This window comes from Eretmochelys imbricata, chromosome 1, assembly GCF_965152235.1.
Source record: "Eretmochelys imbricata isolate rEreImb1 chromosome 1, rEreImb1.hap1, whole genome shotgun sequence".
Taxonomy (NCBI): domain Eukaryota; kingdom Metazoa; phylum Chordata; order Testudines; family Cheloniidae; genus Eretmochelys; species Eretmochelys imbricata.
Window position 1 is genome coordinate 324,164,370 of NC_135572.1, and position 23,507 is coordinate 324,187,876.

Genomic DNA, 23,507 nt, shown 5'->3' on the forward strand with positions numbered 1-23,507 from the left:
TCATTGTCTTCTTTTGTGAATGAAATTTCCATTTTTTTAAACTATCAGGTGGGCTTCAGGAGAGGATGCCTCTGCTGCAGAGCCAGGAGGCCTGTACAAGAGAATCCTCACTGTTACCTACCTTTACCCTACTTTCCCCCCAAATTTAGGAGTGCTCTTCACGCCACACACTTATAAACACTAGAAGACGACCACCCCCACATGCTTTTTTACTTGTAGTTCTGAATGCTTAGATTCCCTCTACATAAATGAGTTTAATTCTTCAAACTGCAATAAGAAAACAAAACCACAAACCAGCATGATATCAATATAAGCAAGACTGTTTGACCGCAGCTTTCACTGTTAGTGGATTACACAACTGGTCGCAGCTTTGTCTTTAATGCAGTTTGCCACTGTGACTAGTTGAAAGGGCGGGGGAGGCAGGAATAAAAGCATCATTAATGAGAATCCTAACCTTAGAAGTTATACTAAATTGTTTTTTCTAAGGAATATAGTAGTTTCGCCCTGAGATTTGTTTCCCCCCCTCTACAGTGGTAGGTGTTGATCCTTTTAATGTACAAGAGAATCTTTTATTATAAGTGGAGCTACCAGCTCCAATCCTTTTAATGTGGCACCAGTGCGTAATAGTTGAATTGCATTACATTTGTTAATATAAAATTACAATTAAGTGATCAAATCTGAGTACCCTAAATTTTAATTTCAAATTTTTTATTATAAGTGGAGCTGGTAGCACTGCTTGACATGTTCCATTATACAGTGGTTTTCTGTTGCTTATTACTTTGCCAAACTTTAACCAGTTGGGCTGAAATTTTCATGCTGGGTTTCTGCCTCTGACCGAAAAAACTTTCCAAAATAAAGTTCAGCCTTTTCCAAGAAAGAGACTAAGGAAAAATACGTTTTACCTATGCTAAAAAATTCTGGCAGTCTTTTTTGCTTCACAGTAAGGACTTGAAATTTGGTAGGAGCTGGATTTCACAGCAGGGATTTTTGCCATCCCTTTGAAAATCCACCCAAATTTGGTCAAGTTATGTCTTTGAAAAGTTACTGGTCAGATAGGCTCAGACTTGTAAGTGTTTAGCAGCTAAAATCTTTGAAGATTCTGTCCACTCCGAGCATACTCAAGCCTTTCACAGCTTCTAGTGCTGACCAGACTGCGCATGCATCATTCTCAGAGTGACTGAGCATGCTTCAGCCCAGGGGTATAACAGTTCAGCAGGACTTGTTCCCAGCCTGAGTGAAGTTGCAGACTAAAACTGAGCAGAGACCCAGTCTTTTGCATGTTCTCACTGACCCACTGTGCTGATGCCCAGGCAATATAGAGGAGGAAGCCACCTAGACTTAAATGCAGAAGGCACAAGAAACAGACCCAGATGGGAAAGCACTGGGTTAGAACAAATTCTGGTCTCAGGCCAAGTACAATTCCCAAATATTTCAGTGGTGTTATTGTGCATATAGTTGAGAACAGAATTTAGTTTTAATTGTTCCATTAACAGCCTATTTTCAAAATGTTTTGGGAAGTGTCATGTAGTAACTATTAAGCCACTGGGAGAACATCTCAGCAACCTTTACTTAGGTCAAGTAGGCATACTGAAATCAATGGAAGTACTTGCAGTAAGACGCTACTCAACGTAAGGGCTACAGAAGATAGCTCTCTGGATTTCAAAGGCTAAATATACCAATTAATCTCCCTTCCATATAATGGTCTGTGCTAAAATATATGTTTCTGTATGTATTTTAATCAGTTTCATTCTCACATTAAACAGTTTTTCTACTTCCATCTGAAACGAAAAAGGCAGTGTTCAATAGCACTAGAAATTGCAAATAAAATGTTTAATTTCAGAAACTGAGTTCACCATTTATAAATACACTAAAACATAGTAAATGCAAAATTAGATTAGCATAGGTACAGTATTTTAACAAAACTACAATTTTTCTAAAAGGTCATAGGCAAATGCATGACTTGCTTCCCAAAAGTATTTAATCAAACTGAAATGGGAAGATGACTCTTTAGTAGTTGAGAGAAAAACATGGAAAACATTGTTTACAATTTAAATGCTGGCTATTTTTACTCTATTTTTGAAGTTTAGAGGGTTCTACAATAACTCATTTGTAGGGTCCTGCGAAATTCACAGCTATTAAAAATGCGTCATGGACCGTGAAATCTGGTCTTGTGTGCTTTTACCCTATACTATATAGATTTCACAGGGGAGACCAGTGTTTCTCAAATTGGGGGTCCTGACCGAAAAGGGAGTTGCAGGGGGATCACAAGGTTATTTTAGGTGGGTCGTGGTATTGCCACCCTTACTTCTGCACTGCCTTCAGAGCGTGGTACCTGGAGAGCAGGAGCTGCCAACTGAGGCTCAGCTCTGCAGGCAGCAGTGTAGAACGGTGACAATAGATACCATATCATGGCATCCTTAGTTCTACAGTGCTCCTGGTGGCGGCTCTGTCTTCAGAGATGGGCTCCCAGTCAACAGCCACCGGTCTACAGCTGCCCAGCTCTGAAGGCGGAGCAACCAGCAGCAGCGCAGAAGGGTAGCAGTACTGGAACCTCCCCACCCCCACTCCACAATAAACTTGCAACCCCTGCACAACTCCTTTTTGGGTCAGGCCCCCTACAATTACAACACTGTGGAATTTCAGATTTAAATAGCTGAAATATGAAATTTATGATTTTTAAAATCTTGTAATAGACCATGAATTTGGTAGGGACCCACTCATTTGCATGATGGACACCAAACAATTATGAATCAACCCTACTACATAAAATTCTAAGCAGTGCACAGTATCCATAAGGCTATTCTTCAGAATCAGAGTTTGTTATTTTTGTACTAGGAACTTTAAGACAAATTGTTATAGCCAGCTGTAATCATGTCAGGAACCAGGGTTCAATTTTTACACAAGGTAACCCTTATAATTGTGATGCACTAAAGATTAAAAAAAGGCTTTAGAACATCAGATCTTTCACTGTAAATTTCTTGCCTTTTCATGCACTGCATTAAACAACAAGCATTCATTCACAAACTTTGATAAAAACTTCCAAAAAGAGCTTATATAAATACTCAGAATATTTCTGTAATTCAGTAACAATGTAAAACCTGAATAGGAGAACAGCACATGGCAAGTTTTATTACAGATTACTGTATAACTGATGTTCCATAATACCTCTAAATTTAGTTACGTTTTCAAAGAGTAATTCAATAGTTTCCTGTCATAGTAAACATCTTCCATAATAATTCTTCATAACCCTTTAAGTACTTTAGGGCTTGCAATTAAAAACTGCTAGGTAAAAAGATGGCTTGAACTCCACCTTTTATGTACAGCTTTCTTTTGACAGCTACAAAAGCTATTTTGCTGCAATTAAAGCAATGTTTAACTAAAATACAGTACCTGGTTTATGGGTTTTACATAATTGAATAAAAAACTACAGAATAGAACTGTTTACATCTTTTTTGCCATTCTATTAAAACAAATGACCGCGCTTTAAGTTCATTTACAATTATGGATTAAAACCTACATAATTATGTATAATTTGACAAGACAGGCTATTTCTAGTGTGAACTTTTAAAAAACATATATACAATATCTGGCCTGAAGAACTATGAATAAGGCACATGTAGACATTTTAATGAAAGCTGACAAAACTAAAATTTTGAATTACAGTCACTGATTAGATGTCATACATGGCCCCTACTGGAGCAATTTAACAATCCAAATATTTAATATCCAGTGAGCAACAATAGTTTTAGTCTAATTTGTTCATTAGTTTCAATACTGGAAGTATATTAAGGGAAGATTCACTTTCAAAAAGATAAGTTTTTCAAAGTGTTCAATCATTAGCCTTGACTGACTAAAGCTGCTGTTTTCATTGGATGTATTGAACAATCTCTCTGAAGGAACAATACTTGGTGGACAACCCAAGAATCTGACAGCCAATTTTGACAATACTGGCCAAGATGACTTCTTAAAGTCCCAGTAAGTTAGTGGGTCACAGTTATGCTCAAGCACTTCTTCCTCCAAGTATGAGAGCACCATATCCTCTGGTAACTTTGCCTTCTCTTTTAGATCTTTTGATTTTTTCATGTCAGCCATAAGTGACCAAAGATTATCCTCCCCACAGGAGTTTGTAGATGGTGAACCTATATCGCACCCATTAGAAACAGGTTTATCATCTGAGGTAGAACTCAATATTTCCAGCTCCCTGATTAAGTCCAGTTTATACTGTTCAGCCTCCTCCTCTGTAAATAAGGATGTTTTGTAGCGGGGGTCTAAAAGTGTAGCAAAAATGTACCTTGGATCATGAAGTGTGCTAGACAATCTACTCGCCATAGCTTCTTTCAAGGATTTTAACATGGTGTCAATCCCCATTGTTTCCTCAAACAACATCTCTATTTTTCTGTTAAGTATGTGAATCATTGGAATCACCTGGCTTAAAGTGGACATGTGTGTACTCATCTCTCTACTCGCAACTTCAAATGGTTTCAGAGCATGACACACAGATTGCATAACTACCCACTGATCACAACTTATCAGCTCCCTAAAGCTGCACTCTATTGACATTTCATCAATTGCTCTTTTCTGTTCAATTAAGCGTTCAAGCATATGGAATGATGTATTCCATTTGGATGGAACATCTTGAATAAGTTGATGCTGGGGCAACTCATATTCTTTTTGTAACTCAGCTAATTTCTCCTTTGCTTTTGCTGACCGATGAACACGTTCACAAATCTTTCTTGCAATACTAAGCAAATTTTGAACCATTCTCTGACTTTTAATAGCCTCATTTACTATGAGATTAACAGTGTGGCCAAAACACTGCACACTCGAATGATCACTTTCATTTAAAGTTTTTCCAATACTCTGATTATCAGTAACAGTAATCCCAATCTGAAGGCCAATGGAAGTTATCCAGGCTTCCCACCAATATTCTAACTGCTTTTGAATACTGATGCCATTGTAGTCACAATCAATCTGTGACACATTTAAAAGTGCTGTACAATGGTAATCTTCACACTGGGGTCTAAATGAGGACTCAAATGTTACCCAGTGAGCAGTAAGAGTTAGATATTCTCGTGTTTGATTGCTCATCCATATTCCTGATGTAAAATGTATTACTCCGCTTTCAGCTTTTTTCAGATGTGAAATAATTATTTGTTTCACGTTATCATACATTTCTGGAATTGCTGTCCTAGAAAAATACGATGGTGAAGGTAAGGAATACTGAGGTTGCAAGTATTCAAGCAGCCTGTTAAAGCCAATGTTGTCTACAAAAGAATATGGCTGAAGGTCAAGTGCAATCATTTCAGCTACAAGACTTGTAATTTTTTTGGCAACTGGGTGAGAATCACAAAACTTGTCATTGGTTTCATCAAAGGTTGAAGATCCTAATAATTCTGTGCTCAGTGGCTTGTGATTATCCGTAGAAGAGGACAACACTGTCTCTGAAACATCAGTTTTCAGCACATTGTTATGAAACCGCTGCAAATGTCTTAGAAGGCAACTTGTACCTAAATTTATTGGCTTTTTCCCCCTGCTTATTGTACGTCCACAGTGCATACATATTACTTTAGTTGAATCTGCAGAACAAATTGAAAAGTGATTCCACAGTTTTGAGGTCTTCTTGCTATTGACAGGAAATATAATCGGATTACCATTTGTAACCATTGTGGGTAAGTCAATCAATTTTGAAGAGGAACATTCTGCGGAAGCCAAAGTAGCATAAGGAGAATTTGCCAAACTTGCATCTATAAAACTCTTCTGGTTCCCAATCACCTCAGGGTGGCGTCTATACAGATGTCTCATCAAGCAGTTTGTGCCTACATCTCCTTTTTTCCCACAACTTATCATACAACTACAGTATCTACATATAGCTTTTAGACTGTCCACTGGAGACAGTGAAAAATGGTGCCAAACTTCCGATTTAAGCCTTTTCATAATCCTTTTATTCTGCTGAAACACAGAGCTATGTTCAAATATCAATGGACTTAATCCCTCACACTGCTTCTCAGGAGAAGACACTAAGGAGGCTTCACCTATATCATCAGATGACAACATTGATGAGTCTTCCACCAGAGCATCTCCAGAAGGGAGAGTAGAATGGATCTCCTCTGCCATTCTATCTGGAGAGGAAGAAGCAGACACTGATTCTTTAAGCAGTTTTCCTGGAGAGGACGACACAGAATTCAGATCACCGTCAGAAGGCAGTATAGAAGGCAATAAAGTTGGAGGAGCAGAGTACAAGGGTGGTATGCTTGTACCACCGCCATTCTCCTGCAAAACGATGGAACGATGGGCTCTCCACATGTGCCTTATTAAGCAACTAGTTCCAAGATCTTTTCCATTCTTTCCTCTACTGAATTCATTCATGCAGTGGATGCAAACTGCTTTAGAATTATCTAAAGGAGACAAATAAAAGTGTTTCCAGACAGCAGATCTTCTTCTGGAACCTGATGTACTCTTTGGAATTGGAACAGTTTTCTCAGCTACATTCTCCACAGTTTCATCATATTGATTGTTGGGTAGGGGTGGAGATGACCCGGCCATGATTTCTTCTTTGATGCACTTTTCAGAAACGGAAAGGTCTGATATTTCTTCAGAAGAGACTATAGAAACAGATTCCTCAATTACTCGATCTGGAGATGGTATCTTAGAAGCAATTTTCTTGACCAGTTTTATAGGCGATAACACAGCACTTAAATCTCCAACATCTGCAGACTGAGCAGGCAGTAACAATGAAGGTGAAGAAAGAGAAGCTAGACCCGGCATACTTCCATTTTCTTGAATAAGTACAGTAGGATGAGCTCTCCTCACATGCCTCATGAGACAACTTGTACTTAGGTCCTTTTCATTTTTACCCCTGCTAAATTCTTTCATACAGTACATACATATTGCTTTAGTGCTGTCTCGAGGGGATATAAAAAAATGATTCCAAGCAGGGGATTTTTTCCGGGAGCTTATGTTTCTGCTAGAAAGGAGGCTTTGTGTCACAGCTTCCATTGCTACATCATAAAGAGTACTACTGTACTGAGAAAACAGAGATCCATAATCATCTTCATTTTCTGTAGATAAATATTTGCCAGGATTGTTATTAATGAAATGTTTTTCTTTGTCTTCTTGTTCATCGCTACTGTCTGTATGTTTGAAATCTTCATGTTCATTTTTTATATCCATTCTTTCCAAAGTACAATTATTCATGCCATCATCTTCTTGCTCTACTTTTAAATTGTTGATTTTATCTAACACAAAATTACTGTCCATTTCTGGGGAATATGCCTTATTTTTTTCCATGGGTGACAAATTATTCTTGCTGAGTCTTCATGTATTAAGAAATAAATAAAAGTAAAGATGATTTAAAAATTTAATTTAAAATGATATATCCTGCGTAATGCACAAACAAAAATGTATCAGTATGACCCTTGGGTTTTGTATTCTATATTTTTGTTGTGCAGATTTAAATATCATTAGTCACAAAAAACGTGCTGAAAAATTATAGCTCTAATTTGTAAAATCTCAATTTCTTTCCGGGACCAGGAGATCTCAGGTCACAAATTAATTTCTCAAAGACAGCTACTGTTAAATACTTCATGTTGTAGACATAAGCCTATGAACTGAACGTTTGTTTTCTTCATCCAGGAAGCCATTCTGTTCATGTTGATTAGGTAATTATGATCCTTTCACGCCATCTAGAAATAAAAAGAAAACCATGTTAAACAGTTCAGATTATAATACATGAAAAATTAAGATATACTTCTAGAAACAGTGGGCTTATTTAATGTGATTTCCCCCCCTTAAAAAAACCTAACAGTTTAGTATTTGTCAAAAAGGACTATTTCACACTCACTCTCACGAGCACACAGGTGGAAACTAGTTATTTTAGCTTTGAGTTTTGCACTTAGGGATTTTAGTTTTGCTTTGTTTCATATTTCAGTGATTGAATTCAATCTCCAAATTTGTTATAATTCTTCAGAGAACAACTGAATGTTCCATATAATATGTTCAGAAACATTAGGTTTTGATGACGAAATACTTATCCTTTGAAATGCATCCAGCTTTCTTGAACCTTTCTTTGGGTTCCTCTAGCTGAACAACCACAGTCCTCACAAACTCAAAAATTCACTCCATCACTCCCCATATCTTGCATGCAAGTCACTTTTGAATTTTTTTTTTTTAATTAAATGCAGTAACTGTTTAGTCAAGATAATTGAACTACACCACAAAAACCAATGAAGCTGCTTGGCTCTGTCAGCAACTTCCTTCTCTGATACAACAGGAGGCAGCTGCTTTTCTAGCAGAACTGCAGGTTTCCATATTGACACCTTGGATTTCAATTCTGTCACCCTGCCCCTTCTTACTAATAAGGGCTAAGACAAAGTAACAAGAGGGTCACAGAAGGGGAAGCTGAAGTTGTAGTGGGCCACAGCTTGAAATTCTGCTACAAAGGCAGCTGTTGCCTCGGACTTAACTGCCTGTGGTTCATCAGAGCACTTCTGGTCTGACATCTGAGAGAGTCTGTCAGTCTGGGACTTAGGTGCTGGGTTTACCAAACATGGTTAAGGTGAGAGAAGAATAGAGATTGGCAGCAAGGCTGGAGAGCAGAGCTCCTGGCTGACTCCTAGTAAACGTCCGACCAATGACAAAACCTGACACTTAATACTACAAAATGCACCCTCGCTGTGTAAGTGACATTTTTAGGGGCTAAAATTCACCCAGTGTGGGGGAGAAATGCAACAGAATGCACAGATTTTAGGCAGGCTTGGACATACGTTTGTAAAAATTTCCTTGCTAATTCTCCCTGCCTATGTTTCACATATACAGGTGGCTTCTCTGTAGACTCTGCAATGCGGTGGATACAAAGATTATCCGGACACAAGGCAGGGTAACAAATCTACATGGCACATGTAGTGACACAGGAAAAGGTTTGTGGTACCAAGCAGCTTTGACAGAGCTGTCAACTCTCCCAGTTAATCTGATTTTTGGCCTCTGTTGTAGGCAATCTTGGGAGGACACCAAAAGCTGCAGCCTTCATAGGACTTTCAGACCTGCAGGGAAAAGGCCCTTTGTTTAGTTAGCTTCAGCATTTTCCTACCTTCTCGGGAAGGACAGCCTACCATAGCTGCTGCAAGAGGTAGAGCTCCCTCCTGGGAGAAGCAGGAAGAGTCTATAATCATTTTCACATGTAGAAAGGGGGCAGCAAAAAGAGCACAGCAGCTCTGCTCCCTCCCCTCCTGTGCAAAGTGACAGTTGCCTCTTCTCCTTCCACCCAAGAAAGGAAAGAAGAGGACCTCTGCTCATCACCAGACTTGGAAGGTGGAGCCCTGTTGATGCTGCAGAAGGGGGCAGATGTGGGCTCTGTGTGGGGCAGAAGAGAATCAAGAAAATTAACTGGTATTTTTGGTTTTGGAGAGAAGACCGAAGCCCTACACAACAATATCAGGCAGCATTTAATACAGATTTGTGTAATGTGACCTTATTTGGAACTTTTTGGCTCCTGCTGCAGAAGCTCTCGCTCAGTCACCTCACTCACTACAAACTTGTGAAAGTTGGTAACACATGATCTCACACAGAGAGAGTGGGCAAGGAGTCCTCAAAGAGGAAATCAAAGAAAATGGGGGAGGGAGGAGGGGAGGAGGAGAAGAAAAGATAATATCTTTGTCAGATGGTGAGTGCATGCGAATTAGCTAATACATATCCCTTAAATATGCACATGTGCATAAACACAGGAATTCTGGGGCTAGAGACTAGTTCCCAATTTGAGAAACCTTTAACAGCCTTTTTTCAGGAATTCTTCAACCCTCATCTTCTAATAATCAGATCCCTTTAAGGTGACAAGATGAGCATCTAAAAATTGGAGCACTCAAAACCATTAGTCAATCACTTTTGAAGTTCTGTCATTAGTATTTAAGTGGTTTATCATCCATATATATATGATCCTTCCCCCTATTCAATTCTACATAGGATTGCAATCAGTTCAATTTTTCAAAAAACGTACAGTGGTATACAATGAAATCTAAACCTGCTTACAACCACTCTGCAGGATTTATACACACTTACACACTGGGCGCAGAAACTCTACTTCAGCTTAAGAGCTACTTCTAGAAGTACAGGATATTCAAGGAAAAGGTTTTTGCTTCATATAAGAGACACACATAAAGAGATACCTCACAGCACATATTTAATGCAAACTGTATAAATTCTATGGCTTTTCCGAAGACAAATATGTCTGCTAATCCTTATGAAAACTAATTTCAAGTTTTAGAAGCCATTTACTTATGGCCACCTCTCACAAAGCATGAAGTGTATGCTGAGTGAAATATGGAGATTGATAATATATGGGGAGGGGGTAAAGATGGATAGTTAAATGTATTTTTGTACAGTTGAATGCTTCTGGGTTTTGAAGAAAACTGCTATGTTCTCTTAAAGGTTTTTCCTCCTGAAGTGAGCAAATTCTTCTTTCTAATGAAACTCCACATTAATTTTCTCCTGGAAATAGCACGGTTACTATGGTGTGTAACTGGAAACAACTTTAAAAGAGTTTGAAATATTTGTCATTGATTCGGAATTAAATGATTCGGAAAATTCAGCCTCAGTCACAATGAGCACATCATCATTTGGTATCTTAAGAAAAAACACTTGATGTAATTTTAAATGTAAATATCTTGCCTACTTCAGTACACACTGTTTTGTCATATTTGTTAAAATGCAAGTTTACAAATAGCTACTGTAAAATACTGCAAGCAAAATTCTGAAGTGCATAACATTTTCAAACTCCAACTGAAAGTCATTTGTGCCTTTGAAAATCTCCTCTAGTTTATATACACAAACAATGAAATACAGATAATTAAGGAAGGTAATAATGGCAATGAAAGTCCAAATATTTTGATAGAAGAAAACAGAAATAAAGAAAAACCACCTGTTCAAATCTACTACTATGATCAAGGCCAAAAAGAAGCATTTCTGTAAAACAAACAAATATCTATATGTATTGAGTAACATATAGCAAAACAGGGTCAAAGAATACTTTCACATATGTAGATAACTTGTTTCTGAAAACAGATAAGGTATCCAGAGGTTGAGAAAAATTTGGATTTCATACTAGTAGGTTACTGTTAATTGTGGACCTAAATATTCTTGGGAATCCTTCAGCAAGTGATCATTTATAACAAGTGTTTTAAAAGGTGCTTGAGTTATAAAAAAAGTTCATATAAAAACTAGCAACATATATGGTTGCTTTAAGGCAGTGGTTCTCAATCAAGGATACGTGGAGGTCTTCCTGGGGGAGAGGTACATCAACTCATCTAGATATTTGCCTAGTTTTACAACAAGCAAGCAGTAAAATTCAGATAGAAATAAGAAAGAAATATTGTTCAATACTTGGGGAAAAGTTAAACAAAATTTGTAAATATGATTGAGAGAATAAAGACAATTAAAGAAAAGAGAGCAGACATAGGGTTTTCCATGGAAAACCCTAAACAGGAAAACTGGAATTGCTGTCAAATTTACTAGCTTGTCCACAGATTTAGAAAACATGGAAAAACCCAGCAGTGGCTAGTGGAGATACTAGACCTCATTGGTGTTCTCCAACTCTAACAAAGAAACTCAGGGCTCTGAGTGGCTTACATTCTCAACTGATGTCATATTTCAGACTTTAAAATAAATTATGGACTATTACTTAGCGCACACTTCTCTAGCTCTTTATATTTTCCAAGTGTTGTACAAACATTAAGTAAAATTTAGGAAATTAAATATGATTAGAGATCTGTAGGACTGGGATTAGGACTACAGCGCTAGGTTTTGGTAGTGAGGAAAGAGATGAAAGACTATCTGGTAAATTAGTAATCAATAAGAAACAACAGACATCAAGCTTAACTGATATCAGTCTTAAAAGAACTAACAGCTGTTTATTTTTTAAATTAATGAACTTGTTTGAAGAAAAGAAAATACAGAACAAGACTCAAAGTTTATGAAAGCAGATGACGACCTAGGAAATTATTATTCTGATGTTTATCTGGTACTGAAGTGAAAAAGGTCAATATTAAAATAATAAAAAAATATTAATATGCAACCACTAAGAATAACATGGTGAATGATAAGCAACACAAGTTAATAAAAAAACAATTATTCCAGATAAACCTGTTAGCCGCCCTTTGACTAAGTTACACGTTCATTGAACAAAGAGATTGGGAATGCAGTGGAATTAATTTATCTACACAGACTTTATACCAAAAGCTTTCAATCCAGCCCTGCCTGGAAAGGAAAATACAGAAGTTGGAAAGTTACTATAAGATTATATTAAAAGATAGTGACTAGGGCTCCATTCCTGAAATCAGACCTACGTGGGCAGAGATTTACGCTCTCAGAGTCCTACTGAAGTTAACAGGAGTTCTGCATAAGCAGAGATATCTGCCAGAGTGGATCAAATTGCGGGGGGGGGGAGGGCGGCAGTTTGGGAAGCGGCTAAAGAGGGTCTATGTATCAGAGGGGTAGCCGTGTTTGTACCCACAAAAACAACGAGGAGTCCGGTGGCACCTTAAAGGCTAACAGAGCCCTTAAAGAGGGTCTGTGACTAAGTCACTTTTGTACCATCCGAATTTTCGGTCAGCTGAGGGAAGAATAAGAAATGTATGGTTTACTGGGGCTCCCCATAGGCTGTCTCCTAGCTTGCAGCAGCCAAGAATTTCTGTAGCACCATGGAGACAGCCCCTGTTCCTAGCCCCAGTAACTATACCAGGAGTTGCAAGTGGAGATGTAGAGGGCTACACAAAGTGATCATGTGATTCTTGAGCTGGGGGAGTTCTCCCTGTAGCTGACTGCATCATGTTTACACCCCCTATATACCACTGGAACAGTTTACAATGGTTGGGAGCCAGACATATATGCTATCTTTGTTAATCCTCCAGGAGATGAGTAAAGTACATACTGATACAGTCTGTAAATTATATCAACATAGAAGTGGCACCTGAGAATAATTACAAAAAGATCTGAATATTTTAGAGAAATTTTAATAGGATAAGAATTTAGAGAAGTGTAAATTAATAAGTGGGATAAATTACCATCACCACTCACCACAAAAACAAAATAAGAGTAATATCTAGAACAGTCATCAGAAGAGTAATGAAGAAAAGGATTCGGTAGAAAAAAAAAGGGACAAATTCACTTTTAAGAGACTCCTGATTACTAATACTGAAAAATACCTAACTGTAAACATTGAAAGATTTATAAAAATTGTTTTGTGTTTATGCTCTTAAAATTTCCTTTTCAAACCTGATTCACTTTTAACAGTGACAAATGGGAACAACAAGAACAATCTTGTCACTAAGCACTGGGCTAGGACTCTGGATATCTGGATTAAATTCCCAGTGCTGCCACAGAATCTTGTGGAAATCTTAAAACAGAGATATGTTTCTCCCACACTTTGTCTATTTAGATTATGTAATCTCTTTAGGGCAAGGACTGTCTTATAATAAGTTTCTACAGTGCATAACACATCGAGGTCCTGTTTTTGGAGTGGGTCTCTAGGCACTACTGAAATACTTATTGGAATAAAAAATTATGTTTGGTAATTTAAAAATATTCTAGACTTGGCACTTGAAAAGAAACAATTTATTTTAGGAAGGACTATGATAGTGAAATATTCTACTCTCTACATTGGAATACACACAAAATCATTGCTAGCTGTTTGAATTACAACAGAGAAGAAAAAGAGCATCCATTTCTGCCCTCAAACTGCTGAGAATCAATATCAATGAAGTTACACAGGTTTTATACCAGTGTAAGTGAGCAGAAACATGCCCAGAATCTTGTGTGATGTCTCTACCAGGATAGGGGACAGAATGTTGGAATCAGCTGATTCATGGAGATTCTGTGACAGTTGGACACAGGCTGTTGGGAAAAGGCCGGGCATCATCTGAAGTACAGGGATAGCAGCTGATTCTCCCCACCCCAGCCACTTCCCTGGGAAGGCAGGAAACCAGAACAGTCAGGAACGAGAGTACAATACAGACCAGGGTAAAGCACGAGGAGAAAAGTGAAAATGAACGGTGGAAAATGATGAAAAATAGTAAGAAATCCACAGACAGAACAGAGTGGGAGGACTGAGGAGCCCAGCTACAAAGGTATGTGAGCTCTTACTTGTTCTCTCACTTTCCGTGGAGGGTTCTGATTTATCAGAGACAATTCATCTCTCCCCACATAACTAAAATATCTAGATGCCTGGTCCGAGACTGAGACCAAGTCAATAATTAATTTTGGTCAGGGATAACAGGTGTGACGATGTGAGTATGCAGCCACAAGTATCACTATCTGGGTTATTTAGTCCTAGTAACAAATGCAGGGGGTTGACTTTTCCAACTGTATCTCTAGTGATAGAAACTATGCTACAATGTGAAAATCAGCAATACAATTACCTACAGTATAAAATCACAAAATAATTTTACTGTGTGTAAACAGGAGCCATTTTGTTTATATTAAAAATTAGAGTAGGACTGTTGATTTCAAGTTACACTTTTGTTCTTTAACAGTCACTTGGGTACCCAGCCTCCTTCCCCCATCACAAAAAATAATGTAGTAAGATGACACGAATAGAAAGCTCAGAAGTGACTGTTTCAATTAAAAGGACACAGTCAAGCTGAAATACAGCCAGCCTTAAAAAAATACATCAAAAGTGGATTCAAGTCAATGTGATCCAACCCCAATTTCCCCTGGCTAATTTGTGATTTTACAATTGCTTTCTCCCTTCTTAAACTTGCTCCTTCAGTCTTCTTCATCAGGTCCATAGAGGCCACTGCCGGGTGCTCTTTACATCACTGGAAAGGGTGCAGGGCATGAACCAACCCCTCCACGCCCCAGGATCCCAGCACTTCTCGCTTGCATAGGTATTAGGCCCCTCACAGAGGCACACCCCAACTCCTGATTCTTCCTAGTTCTGGCCAAGCATTCTGGGTTCAAATTTGGAATCAGCAGCAACTCTGCTACCGTATTACTTGTAATACATTTCCTGAAACATGTGAAAAAGAGCCCCCTTTAGAACATAGAGAAGATGTGCTAGTGTACAAGACAAGAAGTGAAACATACCAGCAATTAAATAATGAAAAGAATATACAAATCACTGTCAAGAACCGAAGGAAAAAAAATTCCTGACCAAAAGAAATTTCAGATACAAGTATGATTCCTACATTGATAAAGTCCCTTTAAAAACTTTACTCAAAGACATTTTGTAATTTAAACATGTAATTTAAAATAAAAGCACTTCTAAGGAATGCGGTCTTATTTTAAATTTAAAGAATTGATCAAGTCCTTATCTGCATAATAGAGCCTGTTTACTCTCACTAGCCCTCCACTCACTATGTAGCATCTTCATAACATGGAGATTTTGTTCCTCAAATATTACACATGTTCTAGCTATGTGTATGACACTAGGAAGAGAAACAATAGAAAGATTATATTGTGCCCACATGGGTAGTATGTTTGGTGAAAGTTTAGCTCTAAAGCCCATATTCAGGCGTCCGACTCTCAAAACTGCAAAGCATCCAAAGTTCCCAATTACCTCCATAATGGATGTTGGTTGTTCAGCATTTTTGAAAATCAAGAGGGTGCCTAAATAATGAACAAGAAGCCAAACTTCAGGCTATTTTTGAAAATGTTGGCATTCATTCTCTGTTTTTCATAAGTCACTCGAAAATTACTGAACATTTACATTCCTGTAGCACCTACATGCCTCAACCAAGCTGGAGCTCCATTGTGCTAGGCACTAAACAAATGTAAACAAGCCCTACCCCAAGGATTGCAATCTAAACGTAGTTCTTGCTTTGCATGTTTTGAGGGTAAGCACTATTCATTTTCCAAGTTCTAACCCAGCAATACAGTTAATTTTAGTCTGACAGATAACACCCTAATACAAAAATCATAAAATATATATTAACTTTAAGTTACAGTTGCTCTGCTAAATTTAACAAAAAACAAAAAACCCAAACTTTCCAATTCCAAAAATCTAATGGACCCCAAAAAGAAAATTATTACAAGCGAACACAATATCAAGTGTTAACTCTGACTTAAATTTCTTTGCCATTTGTCAAAGTAATATTGTAATAACTTCTTGGAATTTTGTGTAGTAACTATGGGTAAGATTTGCAGAAATTCTCAAGGCTGGCCTAACTCTGCTTCCACTGAAGTCAATGGGAGATTGTCTCAGAGACATTTTGATGGTTTGATTATTTAGACACACACATTTTCCATGTCAGGTTATACAACTTTATTAACATTATTAGAAGACCTAGGACAATGTTACTATGAAAAGTCATTTGTTGAATATTAGGGTTTCTTTTTCAACAGAAAAACTGCTATTTAGGTTTCATTTGATCATAGGATTTTTTAGCACTGGACATCAAAGCTGCTGTTAAATTCTAGTGCTAATAAGCTCTTGGGGGATCAGCAACAAAAGGACTGGAATACGAGAACAATATAGTGGAGAATGAAAAGGTGAGTGATAGCAAGGTGAAAAGGGATCAGAGATATCAGGGAAAGAGAAAAACAGATGAGAAAAAAAGAATTTAAGACAAAAGAAACATATATCCCACTACAAACTGCATTTTGTTGGTTGAGAATGCCAGGTCAACTTTTAAAAAGCCACCCGAAACTCAGAGCATACCTCCTTTCTGATCTTGTTTCTCCCCCAAACCATCCCTTCACACAGCATAAACGCTGCGCCTCAGACAACCCTGCCCCCAAACAGAGCCACTCATTAGCCACACTACAAAGCCCTGCTCTTTCCCTACCTCATGACACCCAGTCTGCTCTGTTCCCCTACTGTACCTGCGCTACGGAAAGACCTAAATGTGTCAATGATCTGGTATGCACAGTGGACATAGAAAGTGCGGCTGAGAAATGAAGAGGCATTCGCGGCAGGGCGGAGGGGGAGGGAGTGGGTGTGTGTGCGCGTGCGTGTGGGGGACATGTCTCCCTTAATCCTGCTCCAATCTATATCTAGGAAAAAGAACATTCATAAGTTTTCAATGTAAGAATAATCATTTTGCTGAAACAAGGAATAAAATGACAAGTCATTCAAGAGGATGCCAAATAGTCAGTACTGGTGGAGGCATAAGGTGAGAGAGACTTGCTGGGCAGCTGGTGTGTCGTGTCTATTCAGTTTTACTGTTTCTCTTCCTGAAAATATCCTTATAAATATTAACAGAGTAGTAGAAACACACAGATTTTAAAGGATTTTTAAAAATTTAGAATACATCATTTAAAGGGTGCTCTAACCAAAACTGGATTTTTATTTATTTTAAGTTAGTCAATTTTTTAAAATTCAAGTTGAAAGATCAACTATGAAACTGCTAGGACACTTTCACTATGTGTCAGTTTTCTTTCATACTAATGAGAATCAGCACCCAGGAAGGTCTGTTTTAATCCCCAAGGGCTGCCCAGAACAGTTGATCTCTACACATACTTCCCACGGACATCAATATGAGCTGAACTTCGATGGACTGCATACAAATAAGTGTTTTAAGACAGATTTATTTACAGCCTGTGGAGATTTTTCATTATTTTATTGCAGTAGTACCTCAGAGTTACGAACACCAGAGTTACAAACTGACCAGTCAACCACACACCTCATTTGGAACCTGTAATACACAATCAGGCAGCAGCAGAGACCCGCCCCCCCACTCTCCCCCCCCCCCCCCCAAAAAAAAAAAAAAGCAAATACAGTACTGTACTTAAATGTAAACTACTAAAAATAAAGGAACAGTTTAAAAAAAGATTTGACAAGGTAAAGAAACTGCTTATTTCATTTAAATTAAGATGGCTAAAAGCAGCACTTTTCTTCAGCATAGTAAAATTTCAAAGCTGTATTAAGTCAATGTTCAGTTGTAAACTTTTGAGAGAACCACCATAGCATCTTGTTCAGAGTTACAAACAATCTCCATTCCTGAGGTGTTCCTAACTCTGAGGTTCTGCTGTATGTTACATTTATATAGAGACAAAGTACTATATTTACACTAAGCCTGTGTTTGCTGGAACTGGAAGCCTGATTATGCATATGGAGATGAATTAATAAAAATAGATACATGTGTTGAGGCAGAGGGTCCCTGAAAAAGCAGTATGTATATTCTGTGAAGCAATGAGTATTGCTTCCATATTAATTTTGCTGCTAAGTTTGACTATTCTTTTACAGTTCATTCTGTTAAGAGCTCTGAATAGTTTTATATAGCTACCAAAAGTTACCATAAATTACAAATGATTCTTCAAACAAACCTCTAGTTCATCTCTATTCTAGGTTTTCCTCCTAATTCCAATATTTCCAAACCCCTGGGTTTTCTCTGTTAACAGGGTTTAACAGAGCTTGTTTTTTCCTGGGTTCATCTTAACATGTTTCTCTGATTCTTTTCTGCTGCAACTAACAACGGGCCAGGACAAAAGTGCTAGCTTAGAAACTTTATATAAGTCATATATATATATATATATAAAAAACAAAACAAAAAAAAACAAAACACCTTTAGAAATGCTTTACCTTGCCTATCATGGGAACAACTGTCACCAGATCACCCAATGAAGGTTAAACTTGAGGACCCAAAAAAAGTATTATGTGCTTATAAAGCCTAAGTAAACTGTACATTCACCACAAGCATCCGAGCCTTCCACAGCATCGTAAGGCCCATACCCCATTTTAGAACAGTAAGTTCCATCTCTAACTTCAATAATGAGCCCACTCCTAGACCCCACTATGATAGTTTTACAGAGGCTTTTTCTGCCCACTTGTCAGCAGTCAGCCAGCTCTTCAGCTTACAACTACTCTAGGCTCCATGCCAGGAGTCGATGATCCTAGTCTCTGTTGCATGCACATTTTGCTTGCCTTCTGCTGCTTAGGCAAGACTGCAGCAGAAAGAGGCAGTTGTTACCAGCAAGGGAAAAGGTGGTAGTTCCCACCATGGCAGCATTTGGTACAAGGAGGAATTCTGACACAGACACTTGTCTCCTCCCTGGCACAGCAAAAGCCCAGTCTCCTCCTCCCCAAGGAGCTGGTCATAAAAGAGAACTGTCCTATTGATGCAGGCATGGGTAAATACAATTTTGCTCAAAAACGTGAAATTTAATTTAGGACAGGAATTTAATTTATATGAAAAAATGAATTTTAATAATATTTTGCATACTCAAAGTGCTTCACAAACTTTAATCCATGCAACACTCCCTGTAACACAGAGAAGCATTATCAAAGTATCATCTGTGGCTCAATGGTTAAGGTTGCATCGAGGGTGGTTTGTGTTTTTTTTTTTTTTAATTTAAAAGTAGTTTAAATCGCTTCACAGAGCATGAAAATTAGTGTTTTCCCTAAGCAAAATGATACCATTTATTCTTTATATCACTTACAGGTCTAATTTCCTAGAAAACTGGAAGTAAATCCTTTTAACAAACCTAATGTTTTTGGGGTCTGAGGAAGAGGAACTGAACAAAATACATGGAACAAAGGAGAGGAGCAGAGATGAGAGGAAAGGCACTTTGTTCCCTTCCTCTGCCCTCCACACCCCCAACAGCAAAGAGACTCCTAAAGCTGTGGCTAACATAGCATGTGGCTCCTTGAAAGCTGCCCTTTTATCCCTACTTCCTCAGTGCACGTACAAGGTATTAGCCCACCTGCCGAACTTTTTCCTTCTACTTTATACTGAACTGTGAGAACACATGCAACAGCCACTAGCATATTCTCATTCCCCCTCCTTGGGCTGTCTGTAGCCTTCTAAAAGAGTGAAGGAGTGCAGGGGGAGAGAGAACAAAAGTAATCAAGATAGAAAGCAAAGAAAAAAGAAAAAGTGGTCAGAAAAAATGTAGATGACTATATCTATACCAGTGCATGATGGGAGAGACCAGAGGGTGTGCTAATCCCCTAATTAATCACCAAGAGGGCTCCAACAAGATTAGGACAGCTACTAGTTTAGGAGGTGTTCTAAAAATTAGAAGTGACATTTTCAAAATTTCAGGGCACGTGTCTGACATTGCTAGATCCCTCTAATCTGCAACTACACTTGCTTTAGCAATTCATACTAAGCAGATACACAAACAAAATCTAGTGAATAAGCTAGATGTTTTAATTTTTTTTAGTTGTTTCTATTTAGACTAAAGGCTAATGAATAAAACGTATCTAAAATTTTACACTATGAGATTTCAAACTTTAGACATCAGCCCTTTTGAGAGACAGAAAAGAATGTACCTGCCAGCAGAACTAAAAGGTCTGCAGAAGCAGGATCTCTGCTCCTATGAATCTTGCAGTTCCATACTGCAGGCAACCTGCCAAATAGCACATCTTCTCAGTTGCACAGGAGGTAAGCCTCACTGACACACCCAACCGAAGGTCTGCAGAAACTCTAAAGGGTATATTTACACAGCAGTTTAACACTCATGGCTGGCCCAAGTCAGCTGACTTGGGCTCATGGGGCTTGGGCTGCTGGGCTGTAAAACTGCTGTGTAGATATTTGGGCTCTGGGTCCCACAGCAATTTTATTGCCCCGCAGGCTAAGCCCAGATAGCCCAAGTAGCTGACCCAGGCCAGCCGCAGCCATGCCTATGGGTCTTTTATTCCTCAGTAGACATACCCTAAGGGTATGTATACATTGCAACATAAGCACAGGGTTAGTAGAACTTTAGTTAGCAGACCCTGGGTGTATTAACCTAGGACTTGAGGGTCTACACTCATTTGTAACCCCAGGCTAGGAACTACTGAACCCTGTGTCCCAACCTGGTGGTCCAGCATCTACACTGTATTATGCGTGCCCAAGTCCAACCATGCATATCCCAGACTTCCTAGCTCCCCTCCATAATGCGGTTGCTCTAGCCCTTTGAGTATAGTGCAGTATGGAAAAACCTGACTGTTCACCAAACTTGACTGTCCAGAGGACAAAACACATTGGCCCATTGGATTCTTTTGATGGTCTCCCAGAACACAAGTCCAGTGGGGTTCCATCTACACTGCAAACCAATATTGAATCCCGAGTCCCAGCTTGACTCAGGTTAGAACTCCTAAACCCCGTGGGGTCCTGGTGCCTTGGATCTGGACCCTGGGTTAGCATAATGTATGTATAGATGTAAGGAGGGTTAGGGCTTGAGTCTAAATTCAAACCCTGGGCTTACACTGCAGAGTAGACATATCCTAAGCTACACTCATGCTGCTCTTGTGCACAATGGGATCAGAGCCACTCTATGCAATCCCAAGCACCAGCACACAGTGACCTGTGCACAATATGCTTTGTGCTGAGATCTATTTTGGTAGTTACACATTATATGTATGAAAATTTAGCAACTTCATATTTACTCTTAGTATACTATACAATATTTCTTAATACCTAGACAAATGACTTTTATTGCGAGTTGATACAGTAAATTTAACCCCATATGAAAACAATTATAGCCAAACAAAGACGTAAGAAACTGATTGTTTAAACATTTACATAGAGATTCTATTTTTTTTTTTTTTATATTTCATACTCCCAAAAACATGTTAAATTTCACCTTACACACTCCAATAAAAACCTTAATTCTAACTAACAGGACACATTCAGCTCTAATATAGGCATATATTCTATTTTATAGTGCCCCAAAGCATGCTCCATATTACACATAAGCCCTATCCCAAAGTGCTTATAATCTAAAGTTAAGACACAATGAATGAGCAGGACAAAGAATGGGGAGTGAAATGTATGAATTGTAAAGGAAATGAAATATTTATATAAATGTTTATACTACTTAATGTCTAGAGTTAACTGCTTATAAGATTACATTATCTACTGCAGCAACCTTAGCTTGCAGTCAATAGTTATTTTGACTAGGATTATCCTCAAGAATTATTTCCTGAATTACAGCTGAGACATGATGCCCATTTACAATAGAGTTAAAGTGGATACTTTCGTATTTCCAATTAATGCTTTTAACCTTGAGAGCTGCATTAGAAAATTGCTTTCGGTACCTCTATAAAAAGCTGCAGTATTTGACATCATATAATGAAATGTGAAGTAGGTACTAAAACTCACTCTGATGTGCACATTACATTTCAGTTTTAATACCTGCAACAAATATATATTTTAATAATATTTAAAATTACATATTACCATGTTCTGGAGAAAGCAATATTGTCTATTTTCATAGAGTTGAATAGAAAGGCCACTACAGAGAAACTGCTCTTTTTTATCCCTATTCCTGTAATTCTGTCTTAGACTGCCTTAATTGGCTATGTCTACACTACCATGGTAAGATGACCTATGCTACTCAACTCCAGCTACATGAACAACATAGCTGTAGTCAACATATCTTCGGTTGAGTTACCGCAGGGTCTATACTGCAGGGGGTCAACAGGAAACACTCTCCTGTTGACTTACCTTACTCTTCTCATCAGGGGTAGAGTACAGGGGTCGACTGGAGAGCGATCTGCTGTCGATTTGGCGGGTCTTCATTAGATCCGCTAAATCAACTGCCGGTGGATTGATCTCAGAGTGTCGATCCCGGCTGTAGCATAGACACAGCTTAAGCTCTAAATAAGGAAAAGATCCCAACGCAGAACTAGTACACAACAGGACCTCTCAGGCTTACTACAGACATATGACCTAGAAGAATTGTCATCTTACATTCTCTTCAAACTTTTGGTAAATTTTGAGAAAATATCTGAAGCTATTATAGTGTTTAAGTGAGCCTATCAATGTTTCCAGACTCAACATTTTACCTACCGTAAATATTTCATCCATCTGTTGTCATTGTCCATATGATCCAATGAATGCATCCATTTTAAAATTTAAGTTAAATTGGATTTATGAAAGAAAGAACACATTCTGAAACCCTACACAAGAATAAATAATGTTTATTGTCAAGCTACATTAATATATTATGAACAGCTCTTCCCCACTTTATTCATGCTCTATGGGTTTTTAAAAAAATTTTTAAACGGGCAATAAAGCGTACCCTGCTCTTCTGATGACCTGTGCTTGCTGATCAGAGGGAAACCTTAGGCCTAGCACTTGTCTTTTCACAGGATAAGGATCTAAAAACCCTTACCTATTTTGGCAAGTAAGGGTATTGATTTCAAAAGTAACTAAGGGATTTAGGAGCACAAATGAGACACTTGCTTCTAAATTCTATAAGCACTTATGCAATTCCCCCCCACATACTCACACTAAATTATGAATTGCTGTACAAATTAAGTCACTTTCATGATCACTGATTCAAGTCCCTTCTTCAACAGCTGGCGTTGCTCTAAATTAAGGGGGAAAAAGGTACAAACTGGAAAAAGAAGAGAGCTGTCCAACAGTTTATTGACAGAGACTTACATATCTGCTCCACTGTGTTCCATTGGCTTCATTTCAGGTTCAGTATACGCTATGCAAATTGATGCTGAGGAGTCTACCTGAGAGAGGGAAAAAAGCATTTGTTATTTTAAACATAAGAAATTTTCAGTGTTGTCAACTATCACGATTTTGTCCCAAGTCTTGCAGTATTTTGAGTTTGGATTCTTTTGCTTTAAGTCCCAGGTCCTGGGG

The 23,507-nt window shown here is 38.2% G+C and overlaps 1 protein-coding gene across 1 annotated transcript in view; it reads right to left on the reverse strand.

Annotated features, from left to right (window-relative positions):
• Positions 1-1,793: 1,793 nt before the first annotated feature.
• ZBED4 (zinc finger BED-type containing 4) overlaps positions 1,794-23,507 on the reverse strand; it is a 28,266-nt gene continuing 6,552 nt past the window's right edge. The window contains exons 2-3 of the mRNA XM_077834801.1: positions 23,298-23,374; positions 1,794-7,682 (exon numbers count right to left, since the gene is read on the reverse strand). Of these exons, the coding sequence (XP_077690927.1) occupies positions 3,769-7,287 (3,519 nt within the window). The 5' untranslated portion in view covers positions 7,288-7,682; positions 23,298-23,374 and the 3' untranslated portion in view covers positions 1,794-3,768. The remainder of the gene's footprint in view (positions 7,683-23,297; positions 23,375-23,507) is intronic.